The sequence below is a fragment of the Canis lupus genome, chromosome 30 (assembly GCF_003254725.2).
Source record: "Canis lupus dingo isolate Sandy chromosome 30, ASM325472v2, whole genome shotgun sequence".
Classification (NCBI taxonomy): Eukaryota; Metazoa; Chordata; class Mammalia; order Carnivora; family Canidae; genus Canis; species Canis lupus.
Window position 1 is genome coordinate 11,554,320 of NC_064272.1, and position 14,521 is coordinate 11,568,840.

The window sequence follows — 14,521 nt, forward strand, 5'->3', positions numbered from 1 at the left end:
GAGCCTGCTTCTCCCTCTGCCTTTGTCTCTGCCTCTCTTTCTCTCTCTGTGTGTCTATCATGGATAAATACATAAAATCTTTAAAAAAAAAAAAAAAAGGAAAGCAACACTTAAAAGAAATTTCATATACTCAAGCCTGAAATTCTGTGATTTAAAATGTATTACTTTGGGATTAGAGGGGAAGATCATAGAGTAGGAAGATCTTGAGCTCACCTCTTTCCATGGACACACCAAGTCTGCAAGCACATATACAGCAACTATCGGAGAATGACCTGGAGACTGGCAGAACAGTTCTTCCACAGCCAAAGACATAAGGAAAAAGCCACACTGAGAAAGGCAGAAGGGGCAGTGATGCAGTCTGGTTGGAAACCAAACCTTGGTGCAGTGACCCACAAGGAAGAAGGATATCACAGATACCAAGGTCTTCCTTGAGAAGTGAGAGGGTCAAGCCTCACATCACGCACTCTCTGCCTGGGGATCTGCCCTGAGGAGATGAGTCTCTATAACATCTTGCTTTGAAAATCAGTGGAGCCTAACTCTGGGAGAGCTGAAGGGCTTTAGGAAACCAAAACTCAGGGTGCGCCTGGGTGGTTCAGTTGGTTAAGCATTTGCCTTCAGCTCAGGTCATGATCCCAGGGTCCTCAGATCTAGCCCCACATCAGGTTTCTTGCACAGTGGGGAGTCTGCTTCTCCCTCTCTCTCTTTGCCTGCTGCTCCTCTTGTTTGTACTCTTGCTCTTAATCTCTCTGTCAAATAAATAAATAAATAAAATCTGAAAGAAAGAAAGAAAGAAAGAAAGAAAGAAAGAAAGAAAGAAAGAAAGAGGCCAAAACTCTACTCTTAAAGGGCCCGCACATAATCTCTCTTGCTCCCAGGCCCAGCACATATGAAAAGCATCTGGAATATATGTGAAGGATACTTACTAAGTTTAGGGGTGTGCTCACAGGGCAAGGATCTGTAGGAATTTACTCCAGGAAGTGCACTAGGCACCATTTTTCTTGCCCTCCTTCAGCCAAGTTGACCTGATGTTGGCAGGTGCCAGTTCTAACACTCTCCATCTACATTGCTAGCACTGACCACCCTGCTCCAGCATTCCCCTGCAGGCCCACCATACCCAATCTGCCTCATTAAATGTTCCGCCAAAGTGGCTGCCCCTCAACCACCACACCAAACAGGTAGCCTCAGCCAGGATGAGTTCTGTCCTAGGAGGCAAGGGGGCCAGTCCCACCCACTGGCACACCTGTAATGGTCATAGCCAAACCCTGCAGCTATAGCAGGGGCCAGCCTCACTCACCAGCATGCTCACAACAGTTGCAGCCCAGGCACAATGGGAGGGCACATGTGGCTCACACAGGAGACACTCCTGGAGTTCCTGGTTCTGGTGACCAGGAGGGATTGCACTTCTGAGCCCCACAGGATGCCTGCCAGATAAGATCACTACCTTCAGGAACAGGAAATGTAGCTGACCATAGAGAATCAGACAAAATAAGAAGACAATGAAATATGTTCCAATGAAAGAACAAGAAAAAAAAAAACTCAGAAAGAGAACTAAACAAAACGGAGATAAGCGATCTACTTAAGAGTTCAAAGTAATGGTCATAAAGATGTTCAATGAACTTGGAAGAAAAGTGAATGAACTCAGTAAGAACTTGAACAAAGATACAAAAAATATAAAAAGAACCAATCAGAGCTAAAGAATACAATAACTGAAATAAAAAATACACGAGAGAGAAGCAATAGCAAATCAGAGGATACAAAATGAATCAGTGATCAGAAAGAACAGTGTGGGTTGTATCTATCATATCTTTTTAAAAATTTTTTATTACATTTTATTTATATTTACTCTTATACATATTCACAAAGGGACACATACAAGAATATTATTAAAAGCATTGTGTTTAGTAGTCAAAAAAATTGAAATGAAGGATTTCTGGGTGGCTCAGCATTGAGCGTCTGCCTTTGGCTCAGGGCGTGATCTCAGGGTCCTGGATCGAGTCCCACATCAGGCTCCCTGCATGGAGCCTACTTCTCCCTCTGTCTGTGTCTCTGCCTCTGTCTGTGTGTCTCTCATGAATAAATAAATTTTTAAAATCTTTAAAAAAAACTGAAATGAATGTCTATTAACAGGAGACTGGATGCATAAACTGTGGTATATTCACATAATGAAATCTATATATAATTGAAGAGGAACAGCTGCAAGGGTTCTCCATGGATTAATCTTATGATTAACATAATGTTTTTATGTTTTATACATAATGATTTTAACATAATGTATTTTTAAATATTTACATTAAATTTTTTTTTAAATTTATTTATTCATGGGAGACACAGAGAGAGAGGCAGAGACACAGAGAGAAGCAGGCTTTCCACAGGGAACCCAATATGAGACTGGAGCCCAATGTGGGACTCGATCCCAGATTCCGGGATCATGCCCCAAGCGGAAGGCAGATGCTCAACTGCTGAGCCACCCAGTGTCCTACATTTTTTAATTTAAATTCAATTTGCCAACATATAGTATAACACCCAGTGCTTATCCCATCAAGTGCCCTCCTCAGTGCCTGTCATCCAGTTACCACATCCCCCCACCTACCTCCCCTTCCACAACCCTTTGTTTGTTTCCCAGAGTCAGAAGTCTCTCATGGTTTGTCTCCCTTTCTAATTTTTCCCACTCAGTTCTCCTCCTTTCTCTTATAATCCCTTTCACTATTTCTTATTCCACGTATGAGTGAAACCATATGATGATTGTCCTTTTCTGACTATTTCACTCAGCATAATATCTTCCAGTTCCATCCACATTGAAGCAAATGGTGGGTATTCGTCTCTTCTGATGGCTGAGTAATATTCCATTGTATATATATATATATATACCACATCTTTTCCATTCATCTGTCAAAGGACATCATGGCTCCTTCCACAGTTTAGCTATTGTGGAAATTCTTGCCATGGACTTTAACATAATGTTAAATGAAAGAAACAAGTCACAGAAAGATACACATACAGTATAATTCCATTTATATGGAATATATTATATATAATATATAATAAATTCAATTTATTCCATTTATGTAACGTTCAAAACAGAAGAAAAAATAAACACTATATTAGCTAAGGAATGCAATCATAGATGATGAAATAATAGAGAAAAGTATAGTAATGTTTAACTCAAAAAGCAGAATATTGGCTATTTATGAGGAAAAAAGGAAACACATGCAATTGGAAAAGAATACACAGGGGTCATTGAAGGTATTGGCAGTCAGTGTTTTACTTTTTAACCCAGGTGGTAATTACAAAGTGTTGCTTTGTTATTATTATTTTAAAAATATATAAATGCTTTATATATTCTTATGTATCTATATCTTACAATAAAAAGATAGTAAGAGAATAGTTTTATACTAATACATTTATAAACTTAGGCAAAGTAAATTCCCAGAAAAATATAAATTATCATAACCATGTCAGGAAAATACAGAAAATCTAAATGATCCCATAACTTTCAAGAAGTAAATCAGTACTTCCAGATAATACAAAATAAAAAAATAAAGCATCTGTCCCAGGAGCTATGCTGGAAATTTGGCCAAATACTCAAGGAACAGATAATTCTATTATTTTTACACAAACTCAGAGAAGAGAAAAAGGCACACTCCCCAATTAATTTTATGTAGTTAGTATAACTTAGATAAGAAAACCAGACAAGAATGGTTTAAGAAAATTAAAAGCAATCTCAGTCATGAACATAAAGGTTGAATCCTAAATAAAATATTATCAAACCAAATCTAGTAATACATAAATAATATATCATGATCATGATGGGTTAGTTCCAGGAAAGAAAGGTTGGTTTAGCATTAAATAACCTTGGGATCCCTGGGTGGCTCAGAGGTTTAGCGCCTGCCTTCTGCCCAGGGCGTGATCCTGGGGTCCTGGGATTGGGTCCCGTGTCAAGCTCCCTGCATGGAGCCTGCTTCTCCCTCTGCCTGGGTCTCTGCCTCTCTCTCTCTCTCTCTCTCTCTCTCTCTCTGTCTCACGAATAAATAAACGAAATCTTAAAAAAAAAAACCCACTTAGAAAAACCCTTGCATATACGTAACAGGAAGCATGTGAAAGAATGTTCATGGTAGCATTGGTTGTATGGCAAAACACCAAAACAATCCAGTTGACTATCAACAGTAAAATGAGTAAATTTTCATCAATATAATATTATATGGCACTTGACGGGATGAGCACTGGGTGATGTGCTATATGTTGGCAAATTGAAGTCCAATTAAAAAAATTTAAAAAAGAATATTATATGGAAGTGAAAATGAATGACTTTCAGTTATATGTATCAACACATATGAATCTCAAAAGTTATGTTGAACAAGGAAAGCAAGGCACAAATACATAAAATACAATTTTGTTTATATAGCATCAAAACAGGCCACAAAAGGAATGATTAACACAAAATTCAGGATAGTAATAATCTCATGAATGGGGGGGACATATAGGTGGTAGAGAGTATATAGAAGACTTCTGGGGTAGCTGGCAAGGTTCTCTCTCCTTTCATGACTATTCATGTATTAATAGATCAATATCCTATGCATTTTTTTCATGCTGCTTTCTGTATTTATGTTCCATTTAAACATAAAGTTTTAAAAGATTAAGACATTTTGTTTATTAAAAGATATCATTAAGAAAGTGAAAAGCCAAACCACAGAGTGGAAACAGATATTTGTAATATATATATTTGATAAAGAACTCATATCTAAAATATGTGAAGAACTCTTGTGAATAGACACTACTTAAGTACTTCATCAAAAGGGGAAATGAAAATGGACAATTAACATATGAAAAATGGGCCCAATATCCATAGTCATCAGGCAAATACAGATTAAAGGCACAGTGCAGTACAGGTGCATACCCACCAGAATGGCTAAAGTAAATATACTTATTCTAAGTATTCAAAAGGGTATGGGAAAACAGTGGTGGCAGTGTAAATTGATATAGCCACTTAGTAAACAGTGTGATAGTATCTACTGAACTGAATATATGCCAAACCTATGACCTACTCCCACTTCTAGGTATATACCCAAGAGAAATACACACACACACACACACACACACACACACGTATGTATGTATGGAAGTAAAAATTAATGAGTTTCAGTTATGTATATCAACACAGATGAATTTCAAAACTTATGTTGAACAAAAAAAACAAAACAAATCTCTCTCTCTCTCTCTCTCTCTCTCTATATATATATATATATATACACACACACATGAACTGGAATGTTCTCAGCAACACTATAATAGCCTCAAACTAGTAACTACCCAAAAGTCTTTCAACAGTAGAATGGAGAAAAAAACTATGGTATATTCACACAATGTAATATTATATACAGGAATGAGGATAAATGCACTACAATTGCATAGAATAATATATAAAAATCTCACAAATGTAAGACTGATAAAAGAAGTCAGCAACAAAAAATACATAGTACATGGTTACATTTATATAAAACTCAAAAACAGGCAAAATCAGTATATAGTGCTGGAAGTCAAGACAGTGGCCAACTTTGATGAGGGATAGTGACTTGAAGCATGCATACGGGGGACTTCCGGAATGCTGGTAGTTCTCTGTTTCCTGATCAGGGGATGATTACAAAGATGTGTTCATTTTGTGTAAAGTCATTGAGTTATATGCATGAATCTGTATTTTTCTGTATATGTGTTATTTCTGTAATGTGTTCTTAAAAAGGGGGAGAGAAAAGCCTGGATGATATTATGATTGGTGATATTATGCCACTGAGGAATCTGATTGCCACTGATTCCAATTCTTTGTACATGATATCTAGAAAACAAAACAAAATAAAAAGGTAATAACTAGTAGAAATTGAAAGTAAACTTTTAACTGATACATGAGGAAAGTGGGTGGAGGTATGGATGTACAACAAAAAACATTCTTGAGTACTCTTTCTTCTGCCTTAGTTCTCTATTAAAGTTTATTTTTTTAAAGATTTATTTTTATTTATTTATGATAGACATAGAGAGAGAGAGAGTCAGAGACACAGGCAGAGGGAGAAGCAGGCTCCATGCCAGGAGCCCGATGTGGGACTCGATCCCGGGACTCCAGGATTGTGCCCTGGGCCAAAGGCAGGCACGAAACCACTGAGCCACCCAGGGATCCCCTCTATTAAAGTTTAAATAGTGTTGAGAGTAGAGATAATGTTAGAAAACAATGAATTTGGGACACCTGGGTGGCTCAGCGGTTGAGCATCTGCCTTTGGCTCAGGGCATGATCCTGGAGTCCCGGGATTGAGTCCTGTATCAGACTCCTTGCATGGAGCCTGCTTCTCCTGTCTCTGCCTCTCTCTGTGTCTCTCACGAATAAGCAAATAAAATCTGAGAGAGAGAGAGAGAGACAGACAGACAGACAGACAACAATGAATTTATCAGGTAACTTTCAAAAAGGAGACTGGTGCTTTTATTCTGGCTGCACCTATTCTCAGCTCCTTTAATAATGGAGCCCACTATCTTGGAGTGGGGAAATGGGCCGCAAGAAAGAGAAACTCATTTTAGTTGTTCTTTTCCAAAGGTATCTTCCAGACCTTCCTCCAACATCGACCCAGGCAACTATGGTGAAGTACATGATCTGATCACCCAAATACCCTCTAAAGTGCAGATACAAGACATTACTAAGGAGCTACACTGCCCACTGTGTAATGACTGGTTCCGTGATCCATTGATGCTAAGCTGTGGCCACAACTTCTGCCAGGCCTGTATCCAAAACTTTTGGAAGCAGCAAGCAAAGGAAACATTCTGTCCTGAGTGTAAGATGCTATGTCAATATAGTAACTGTACATTCAATCTTGTACTGGAGAAGCTGGTAGAGAAGATTAAGAAGCTACCCTTACTCAAGGGCCATCCACAGTGCCCAGAGCATGGAGAGAACCTGAAACTATTCAGTAAGCCAGATGGGAAACTGATCTGCTTTCAATGCAAAGATGCTCGGCTGTCTGTGGAGCAGTCTAAAGATTTCCTGCAGATCTCTGATGCTGTCTGTTTCTTCATGGTAGGTGAGGCTTGAGCCTTGAATAATGCCTTAGGAAAGCTGAGAGAAATCTTTTGTAGGGTTTCTTCTCTCTTTCAACCCCACCCCTTTATTCAGATGATTATTAGTAAGCTCAGAAAATACAACATATCCTGCAAAGTTCTTTCTCTCGAGTTGCTGATTATAGGAAAGGAGTAGTGGAATAGCTCCGGCTACTCCCTCAATCAATCAAATATTTACCTACACCCTGCCACGACAAGACTCTGCTAGACACTCTGTAGAATATGGATGTACAAGATATTACTCTTGTTAACAAAAGTCTTGAAATTTAGTCAAACTTAAAATGAATAAAACAACAGAATCAAGATAGTGTACTATTGAGAGTTAAATGTTGTCACATTTGTAATTTGTAAATATTTAGAATTTCAGAGAAGATTAGAGAATACTGAAATAAGGGATGTATGGTGAATGAAAGCTTGAGATGGGAAATCATTTGCATTTGAATGGGCAGAGGGGAGAAATGAATATTCTAAGTGATAACATAAATAAAAGTATAGATAGTGAGAACAGAACAACTACAGCAGAAAATGCAGAGTCAGCTTCTTCAAACCTCTGTAGTAAGTTAATAGCATAAAACTAAGTTTTTCTGCTGTTTGTTATTTTCTTTACAATTCTTGGAAGAGACAGGAATTCAGGGGTTAAGGAAAGGTTTGCAGCAAGAGCTTTTTGTTTTGTTTTGTTTTGTTTTGTTTTGTTTTCTCTGATACCCTGGGGCTTTAGGAGAGATGTCCCTATGGCCCTTCATCTCCCAAGTTAGTGTGGTTAATTCTATATGGTAGACCATAATTCTATATGGTATTCCCAGGAGGAGCTCACCATCCATCAGGGTCAACTGGAGGCAACCCTGAAGGAACTTCAGTCCCTGAAGAATATGCAGAAAGATGCTATTGCTGCTTACAAGGTGAGAAACAGGGCAGAGGGGTTATGAGATAGAACTGGAATACCTTCCTTGTAACTTCAGCTACATGGGTAGAAAGGTGCTTGTACATATATTATCAATACACTAAATGACACCTGGGCTATAGAATTAGAAAGCGGACACTGTAAGGTGGAAAGAAACATAGCAGTGAAATAAGTTCTCAATGGATGATCAACAGAGAGAGCAGACTGACCTTTTCTGTTACATGCTGATCCTTCTGATGGCTCAATCACTAGGTGATTGTTTTGAGGTTGTGATCTGTCTGATATTTCCCTTTACATATGGCAAAATAAGGGATTTATCAGAAAAATCCGCTAAAGATTATTATGCCGAAAGAAATACCTTTCTTTTCTTTGAGTTTATAACCAGGCTACCTCTGATTTAAGGTTTCTCAGATTGCTGGTTTTCACCATCCAATTTGATCTTTTCTAGCTCCTCCAAACTAAATAAACCATTGCCTATACTGTCAACTTCACAGGAGCTCTAGGAGAACATTCCTAGTTAGAAACTTGGCAAAGCAGTCCCTAGGTTTTGGGGCTAAATTGGTAGTTCTGTTTTTTCATAATTACTCTATGGGAGAGTCTTCTCTGGCTTTTGGCATCTGGAATAAGAAATATGTACAATGAAGGAAAGAAGGATAGATGGAAATAATGTCTCCAGAGAATGTTGTTTCTGTTTTAAGAGTTCCTAGTTTAGCTACTACAGTCAACATTCATTCATTCAAAAAATATTTATTGAGTAAGGCATTACACTAGATACTATATTACACTAGAGTGGGAGATAGATTAATGGGATTAAGTAATCCCATTAATAGCAATAAAATGATAACTGTGATAATTACTATAAATGAAAATAAAGGGTACTATAATAAATATATGTGAAGAATTAATCTAGGCTAGGGGAGGGGTATTCTCTGAAAAAAATCACCCATTAAAAATTAAGAATTAAAGGACAAGTAACTTAGCCAAGTGAACTGACTGAAGGGAATATGAAGAGAGTGGCCTAGAGAATAATGTTCTGTGAAGAGCAAAGAGCATATGGAGAAGTCCTGAGATAGGAAGTTGGTTGCTATGTTAAACAGAGACAAGGCCAATAAAATTGGATCATGGGAGGCAAGATGAGCTTGAAGAGGTAGATATGGGCCCAGTTACAGAGTCCCTTGTAGATAACATTAGGAATTTTGAACTTCTTCCTATGGTAAGAAGCCATTAAAGAGGTTTAAATAGGACATGATTTCATCTCATTTTGAAAATATGAGTCTAGTGGCTATGAGAAGAGAGACAATGATAAGGATAATGGTTAGAAGGCTATTGCAGTGATCCCAGAGAGTGATGATGGTAGCTTAGACAAGAGAGGCACAGAGAAAGAGAGAAATAAACAGCTTCAGCATAAGCTTTGGAGATTTAAAAAAAAATGACCTGGATGTCGTGACTGATTAGATGTGAGAAGGGTGAGTAGAGACGTCATAGACAGTTGGATACAGGAATCTAGAGCTCAGAAGTTGATCTAGACTGGGAATAAGAAGTCAGCAAAGAGACTGATTTAAATCTGTGTGAGGAGAGGATATTACCTAGAAAGAGAATATTGAATGAGAAGGGGAAAGAGCCTAGGACAGAATATCAAATAACTCCAATATTTAGAGCTTGGTTAAAAAAGAACCAACCAATATGTGAAATAGTGATGAAATAGGTAAAAGGAAAATTGGAAAAGTGTGAGCTAGAGGATAGAGTGAATTTTAAGAGTGCCATTATAATGATGGACCACAAAATCCAAGCTGGATAGGAGGGGACATGGAGACAGAAGAAGATGATAAACAGAAATGGAGGGGGTCAATGAATAAGAGGTTTCAATGAGACCAATAATTGTTACAGTAGAGGTACCTAAGTGAGCACAAGAAGTTAATTTTGGAGATAGTGAAATTGCTAGGAATGATAAAATCCTGTGTGATTGAGAGAATGAGTAGATAAAGGTGGAGATCACTAGAAATCAGGAGGATAAAGTTCTGAGAAGCTCAAATGTCAGATGGTTCATCCCTCAGGACATTGTGGTTACCTTAGGAAAGGATAGAACAGTTATTAATTTCAGTGCTTCAGACGTTGCCTGTCTCCTGCTTCTTCTATAGTGTCCTGGCAGCAGAAGTGACATCCCCCTAGCTCTGTCTTCTAGGTAAGAATAGTTCCTTCAGCCTCCTGATGGCCCCAGTCTAACAGCATCACTTGGCAGACATTAGTTTGTACCTCTGGTAGGAGGATACTATTACTCATTCCAGGATGTTTAATTAATTAATTAACCCCACAACCTTATTTATTATGGGATTGGTTACCACCTTGGTACTGCAATAGGTACCTAGAGATCACTTTTGACTATTTCATTCCTGAACTATTAAACTGAGAAAAACAAAATAAGTCTCCCAAAGAACTCTGCTTAGTGTGGTCGAATCATTTTAGTGCATTTTCCTGTTATGGTATATGAGTAGTGGTGTGGGTCCCCATCCCCAAGTGCTAGTCTCAGTAATTACCATGATGATGATCATGGAGGTTTCCAGGAAAACAAGCTACATCTGCAGCAACACATCTCCTTGGAGTTTCTAAAGCTACATCAGTTCCTGCACAGCAAAGAAAAGAACATTTTAAATGATCTCCGAGAAGAGGGGAAAGCCTTGAATGAGGAGATGGAGCTGAATCTGAACCAGCTTCAAGAACAGTGTCTCCTAGCCAAGGAGATGTTGGTGAGCATCCAGGCACGAATGGAACAGCAGAATCCCTTCGACTTTCTCAAAGTGAGACTCCATATCAACATAATTATGGGTACACTAGCAGGGGAAGAAGGTTGGAAAGATGTAGAAGCAGCTTTACCCATTGGGAAGGGGGAAGAAACCTACTTTAGTGCTTTTAAGACTCTCTGGGAGAAAAGCAGAAGGCTACTTTTGCCTTACAGTCAATAGGAAGCTTTGTTTTCACTCTCCTAAAAAGGATAATAAATGCCATTAATAATGGCATCTATTAATATTTTAATCTTTCTTCAAAAATAATTTTGAGGGTTTATTTCTCAAAAATAAGAATGTTGCAACCTGAGTTGTACCTTAGACTGGCTTTTAATTGACTTGTTTGGGTTTTTTAAAAAATATTTTATTTATTTATTCATGAGAGACACACAGAGAGAGGCAGAGACACAGGCAGAGGGAGAAGCAGGCTCCATGCAGGGAGCCTGATGTGGGACTGGATCTTGGGATTCCAGGATCATGCCCTTAGCCTAAGGCAGCCACTCAACCTCTGAGCCACCCAGGAATCCCTCAATTGACCTGTTTGAAAGGTGTTTGCCAGTTGTTATTACTCGAAGCCTGACCTCTAAAGTGTCATTAATTATCAGCTCAGCACTCAGAAGTTTACTTAGCCAGACTAAGGAAAAGTGGCTTTGGGCTGAAAGACCTATGGTGTTTTTCTTGAAATCATGTAGCAGTATAGCTAGAAATGGCCCACCTATTAATTTCTCTTATTTCATGTAAAAGGGAACTCTAGAAAACTAAAGTAAGATAAAGCCAGTTTATCTCAGGTTAGATGAAGGATACTGATCAGAAAGCCATATGGACAGTGGGAGGAGTTGGTGGTGATGGAATGGGGACTTCTGCACAGGATCCCAGTATTGATGATCAAATTCTGGTGGTGGCCAGTATCACCAAAGAAATTTCTGGTGTTGATAAATAGACATCTAACTTCTTTATTACTCCTTTCCTCTTCTAGGATATCACATCTCTCTTGGATAGGTAAGTGTTTCTGTATGGTATTAATACCTTTCCTTTGTCTGTGGAGGATGTCTAGAATGATTTATGTTCCCTGCAGCTTGGAGCAAGGAACGAGGGTACTGATGCCCAGAGAGCTTATCTCCAGAAAGCTGAACCCAGGCCTATACAAAGGTCCCATCCAATACATGATGTGGAGGGAAATGCAGTCCTCTCTCTCTCCAGGTATCAGTGGGCAGTAGTTTAGTTATTGGTTCCTGGGGCTCCTAATCTATGTTCCCTCTGTGGGACCTCTTCTGTGGCCCTAATTAATACTTTAGAGTCTGGGATAGGGGAAGGGTAGAGTTTAACCAAAAGAAGACTGTGGTATGACTTCAGTCAGTATGACTGAATTTCTTCTGGTACTATGACCCAAGGATTTATGACTTTTCACTGGTAAATAGAGTCTTATGTGAGAATTACTTCTCAGCCTATGATTTTGTTTCATTGTTCTATCAAATGTGACAACCAATTATTTTATCCTGTTTCTCTAAATCAGTTCTATAAATCCCTGGGGCTTCTCTGCCCTGAATGAGGAGGTTACTATATATACCTTTTGCATGTAATAGAGTCCTTATAGATCTTGTTTTTGATGTTCATAACATAGAATATAACATTTTAGGAAACTGTTTAGAGATCTTTAGTACTTCAAAGGAAAATCAATAATTTCTATAGATGTACCTAATAAGGACACAAGTTTTTGTCATCCTGCAGATACCAAGGGACTGAGCAGGACAAAAGAACACACATGGCAATTCAAGAACATAAAATAAAGTTCTAAATAATATTTATAGAAATAAAATTCTAAATAAAGTTTCTTAAAATATGTTCTTTAATTCATATAGATTCATTATTATTATTGTTTGTAGTTACTGATTTAATGAAAATCACAAATTCATTCCTGTTAACAAATTTTCCAAGCAATTGACATTGAAAACACAGCTTTACTACACATAGCCTGAGGTTTAATTAACACAGAATAAAATTCGCCAATTTTAAGTGTACAATTTGATGAGTTTTTTTTTTTAACGAATTTAGAACCCAAACCCTTATTTGTGCTGTAAAGAGGGGGAAAAATGATTAGCAATCACATACATTATGCAACAGGACTAGTTTTTATGACAGAGCAACATAGAGTACTTTAACCACAGCTTCAGTTTCACAACAGCACATTCCAACACATTTCCCAACATATGTAGGACTAATACTCTTTAAATTCCTATTGCAGTAATTATATCGTACTCAAGTCACTGATTAAAAACCAAACAATACCAGCATATTTTTAAACATTAAAAAAGAACCCAGAAGACAGAAATCCCAGAGGCAACAAGCATTGGGGATTTTAAGTGAAATTTAAGGGGAAGAGGCACAGGATCAAAGGCCACTGATAAAATTTTACCAATTCAATAGATGCATCTCAGAAACAAGAATCATCATAAATAGTCTTCATATCTTTCTCTGAATATTTAAAAACAGACCACATCTAGTATAGATACCCGCCCCCTCATTTTGCTTATTCCCCAAACTGATTTTGACTGATAGTTGCCCCTCAAGTACTGGATCAATTTAAAAACCACACACATTCAAATTAAAGAACTGATTAACCTTCACAAGGGCACATGGATTGTTTGGTACCAAATATTACAGTAATTTTACAGGGACCACAAAAAGACTTGCTTGCTTTCTCTTTTTCTTTTTTTTTTCTTTTCTTTTCTTTTCTCTTTTCCTTCCTTCCTTCCTTCCTTCCTTCCTTCCTTCCTTCCTTCCTTCCTTCCTTCTTTCCTTCCTTCCTTCCTTCCTTCCTTCCTTCCTTCCTTCCTTCCTTCCTTCCTTCCTTCCTTCCTTCCTCTCTCTCTTTCTTTCCTCCTTTCTTTCTGAAAGACAGAGAGAGGCAGAGACATAGGCAGAAGGAGAAGCAGGGAGCCTGCTCCCCTGCAGGGAGCCGGATGTGGAACTCAACCCCAGGACCCTGGGATAACAACCTGAGCCAAAGGCAGCCACTCAACCCCTGAGCCACACAGGTGCCCCCCCAAAAGGTTATTTTTTGTTACAATAACTAAGGTAATAGCAAAAATTTTTAACAAAGATAACAGAGATCACAAAGATGAGAGATATGTTTTTAAGACATAAAATTCCTTTAAAAGTCATTGCATTTTCACTTTACTTAGAATTTTCAATCACAAAATCTCAGTAAGTAGAAACATTACAAATCCATAAGAGAACTCTAATCTCACGTGTACACCAAAATTTTAAACTTACTTCTTAAAATCTAAATACTTTAAAAGCTCACAATTTGAGCATTTAAAGTCTTTCCTAAGACTTCTAGCTCTCCAGTACTATACACCTTCACATAAACTACTGGAGAAGCTAGCAAAGCAGTGAAGGCTATTTATTCCACTGATGTAAATTTCTGCACCCACCTGCTTCTGAACCCCAGACTTCTGTGTGACTGGTATTCCTATTCAGTTACATCTTTTCAGTCTTCCCCCACCTTGCACCAAAGCAAAACTGTTTTGCTTCTTTCCCTGCATTTAGATTTCTAAAGGACTTTTAAGTTTCTAACCAATTTTTATGCTTCCAAGAGACAATTTAACTAGTATTTTCTTTGCCCATTGCCCAGTTGTATATATATTACATGCTCTAGAGCTGTACTTGCTTTTGTGCCAGAATTCCCTTTAACCCAATTCTCTACCACCCTCAACCTCTGCAACATGTACCTAACCAACTCAACTTTCTC

At 38.1% G+C, this 14,521-nt stretch overlaps 1 protein-coding gene across 4 annotated transcripts in view; it reads left to right on the plus strand.

Annotated features, from left to right (window-relative positions):
* Positions 1–14,521, plus strand: part of TRIM69 (tripartite motif containing 69) — a 44,318-nt gene that overhangs the window by 14,844 nt on the left and 14,953 nt on the right. For 2 of the 4 annotated variants that reach the window (XM_025472937.3, XM_025472939.3), the window contains exons 2-6: positions 6,572–7,048; positions 7,893–7,988; positions 10,552–10,785; positions 11,747–11,769; positions 11,846–11,970. In XM_025472937.3, coding sequence (XP_025328722.1) covers positions 6,572–7,048; positions 7,893–7,988; positions 10,552–10,785; positions 11,747–11,769; positions 11,846–11,970 — 955 coding nt within the window. The remainder of the gene's footprint in view (positions 1–6,571; positions 7,049–7,892; positions 7,989–10,551; positions 10,786–11,746; positions 11,770–11,845; positions 11,971–14,521) is intronic. The other 2 variants (XM_025472938.3, XM_025472940.3) reach the window with 2 other exon arrangements.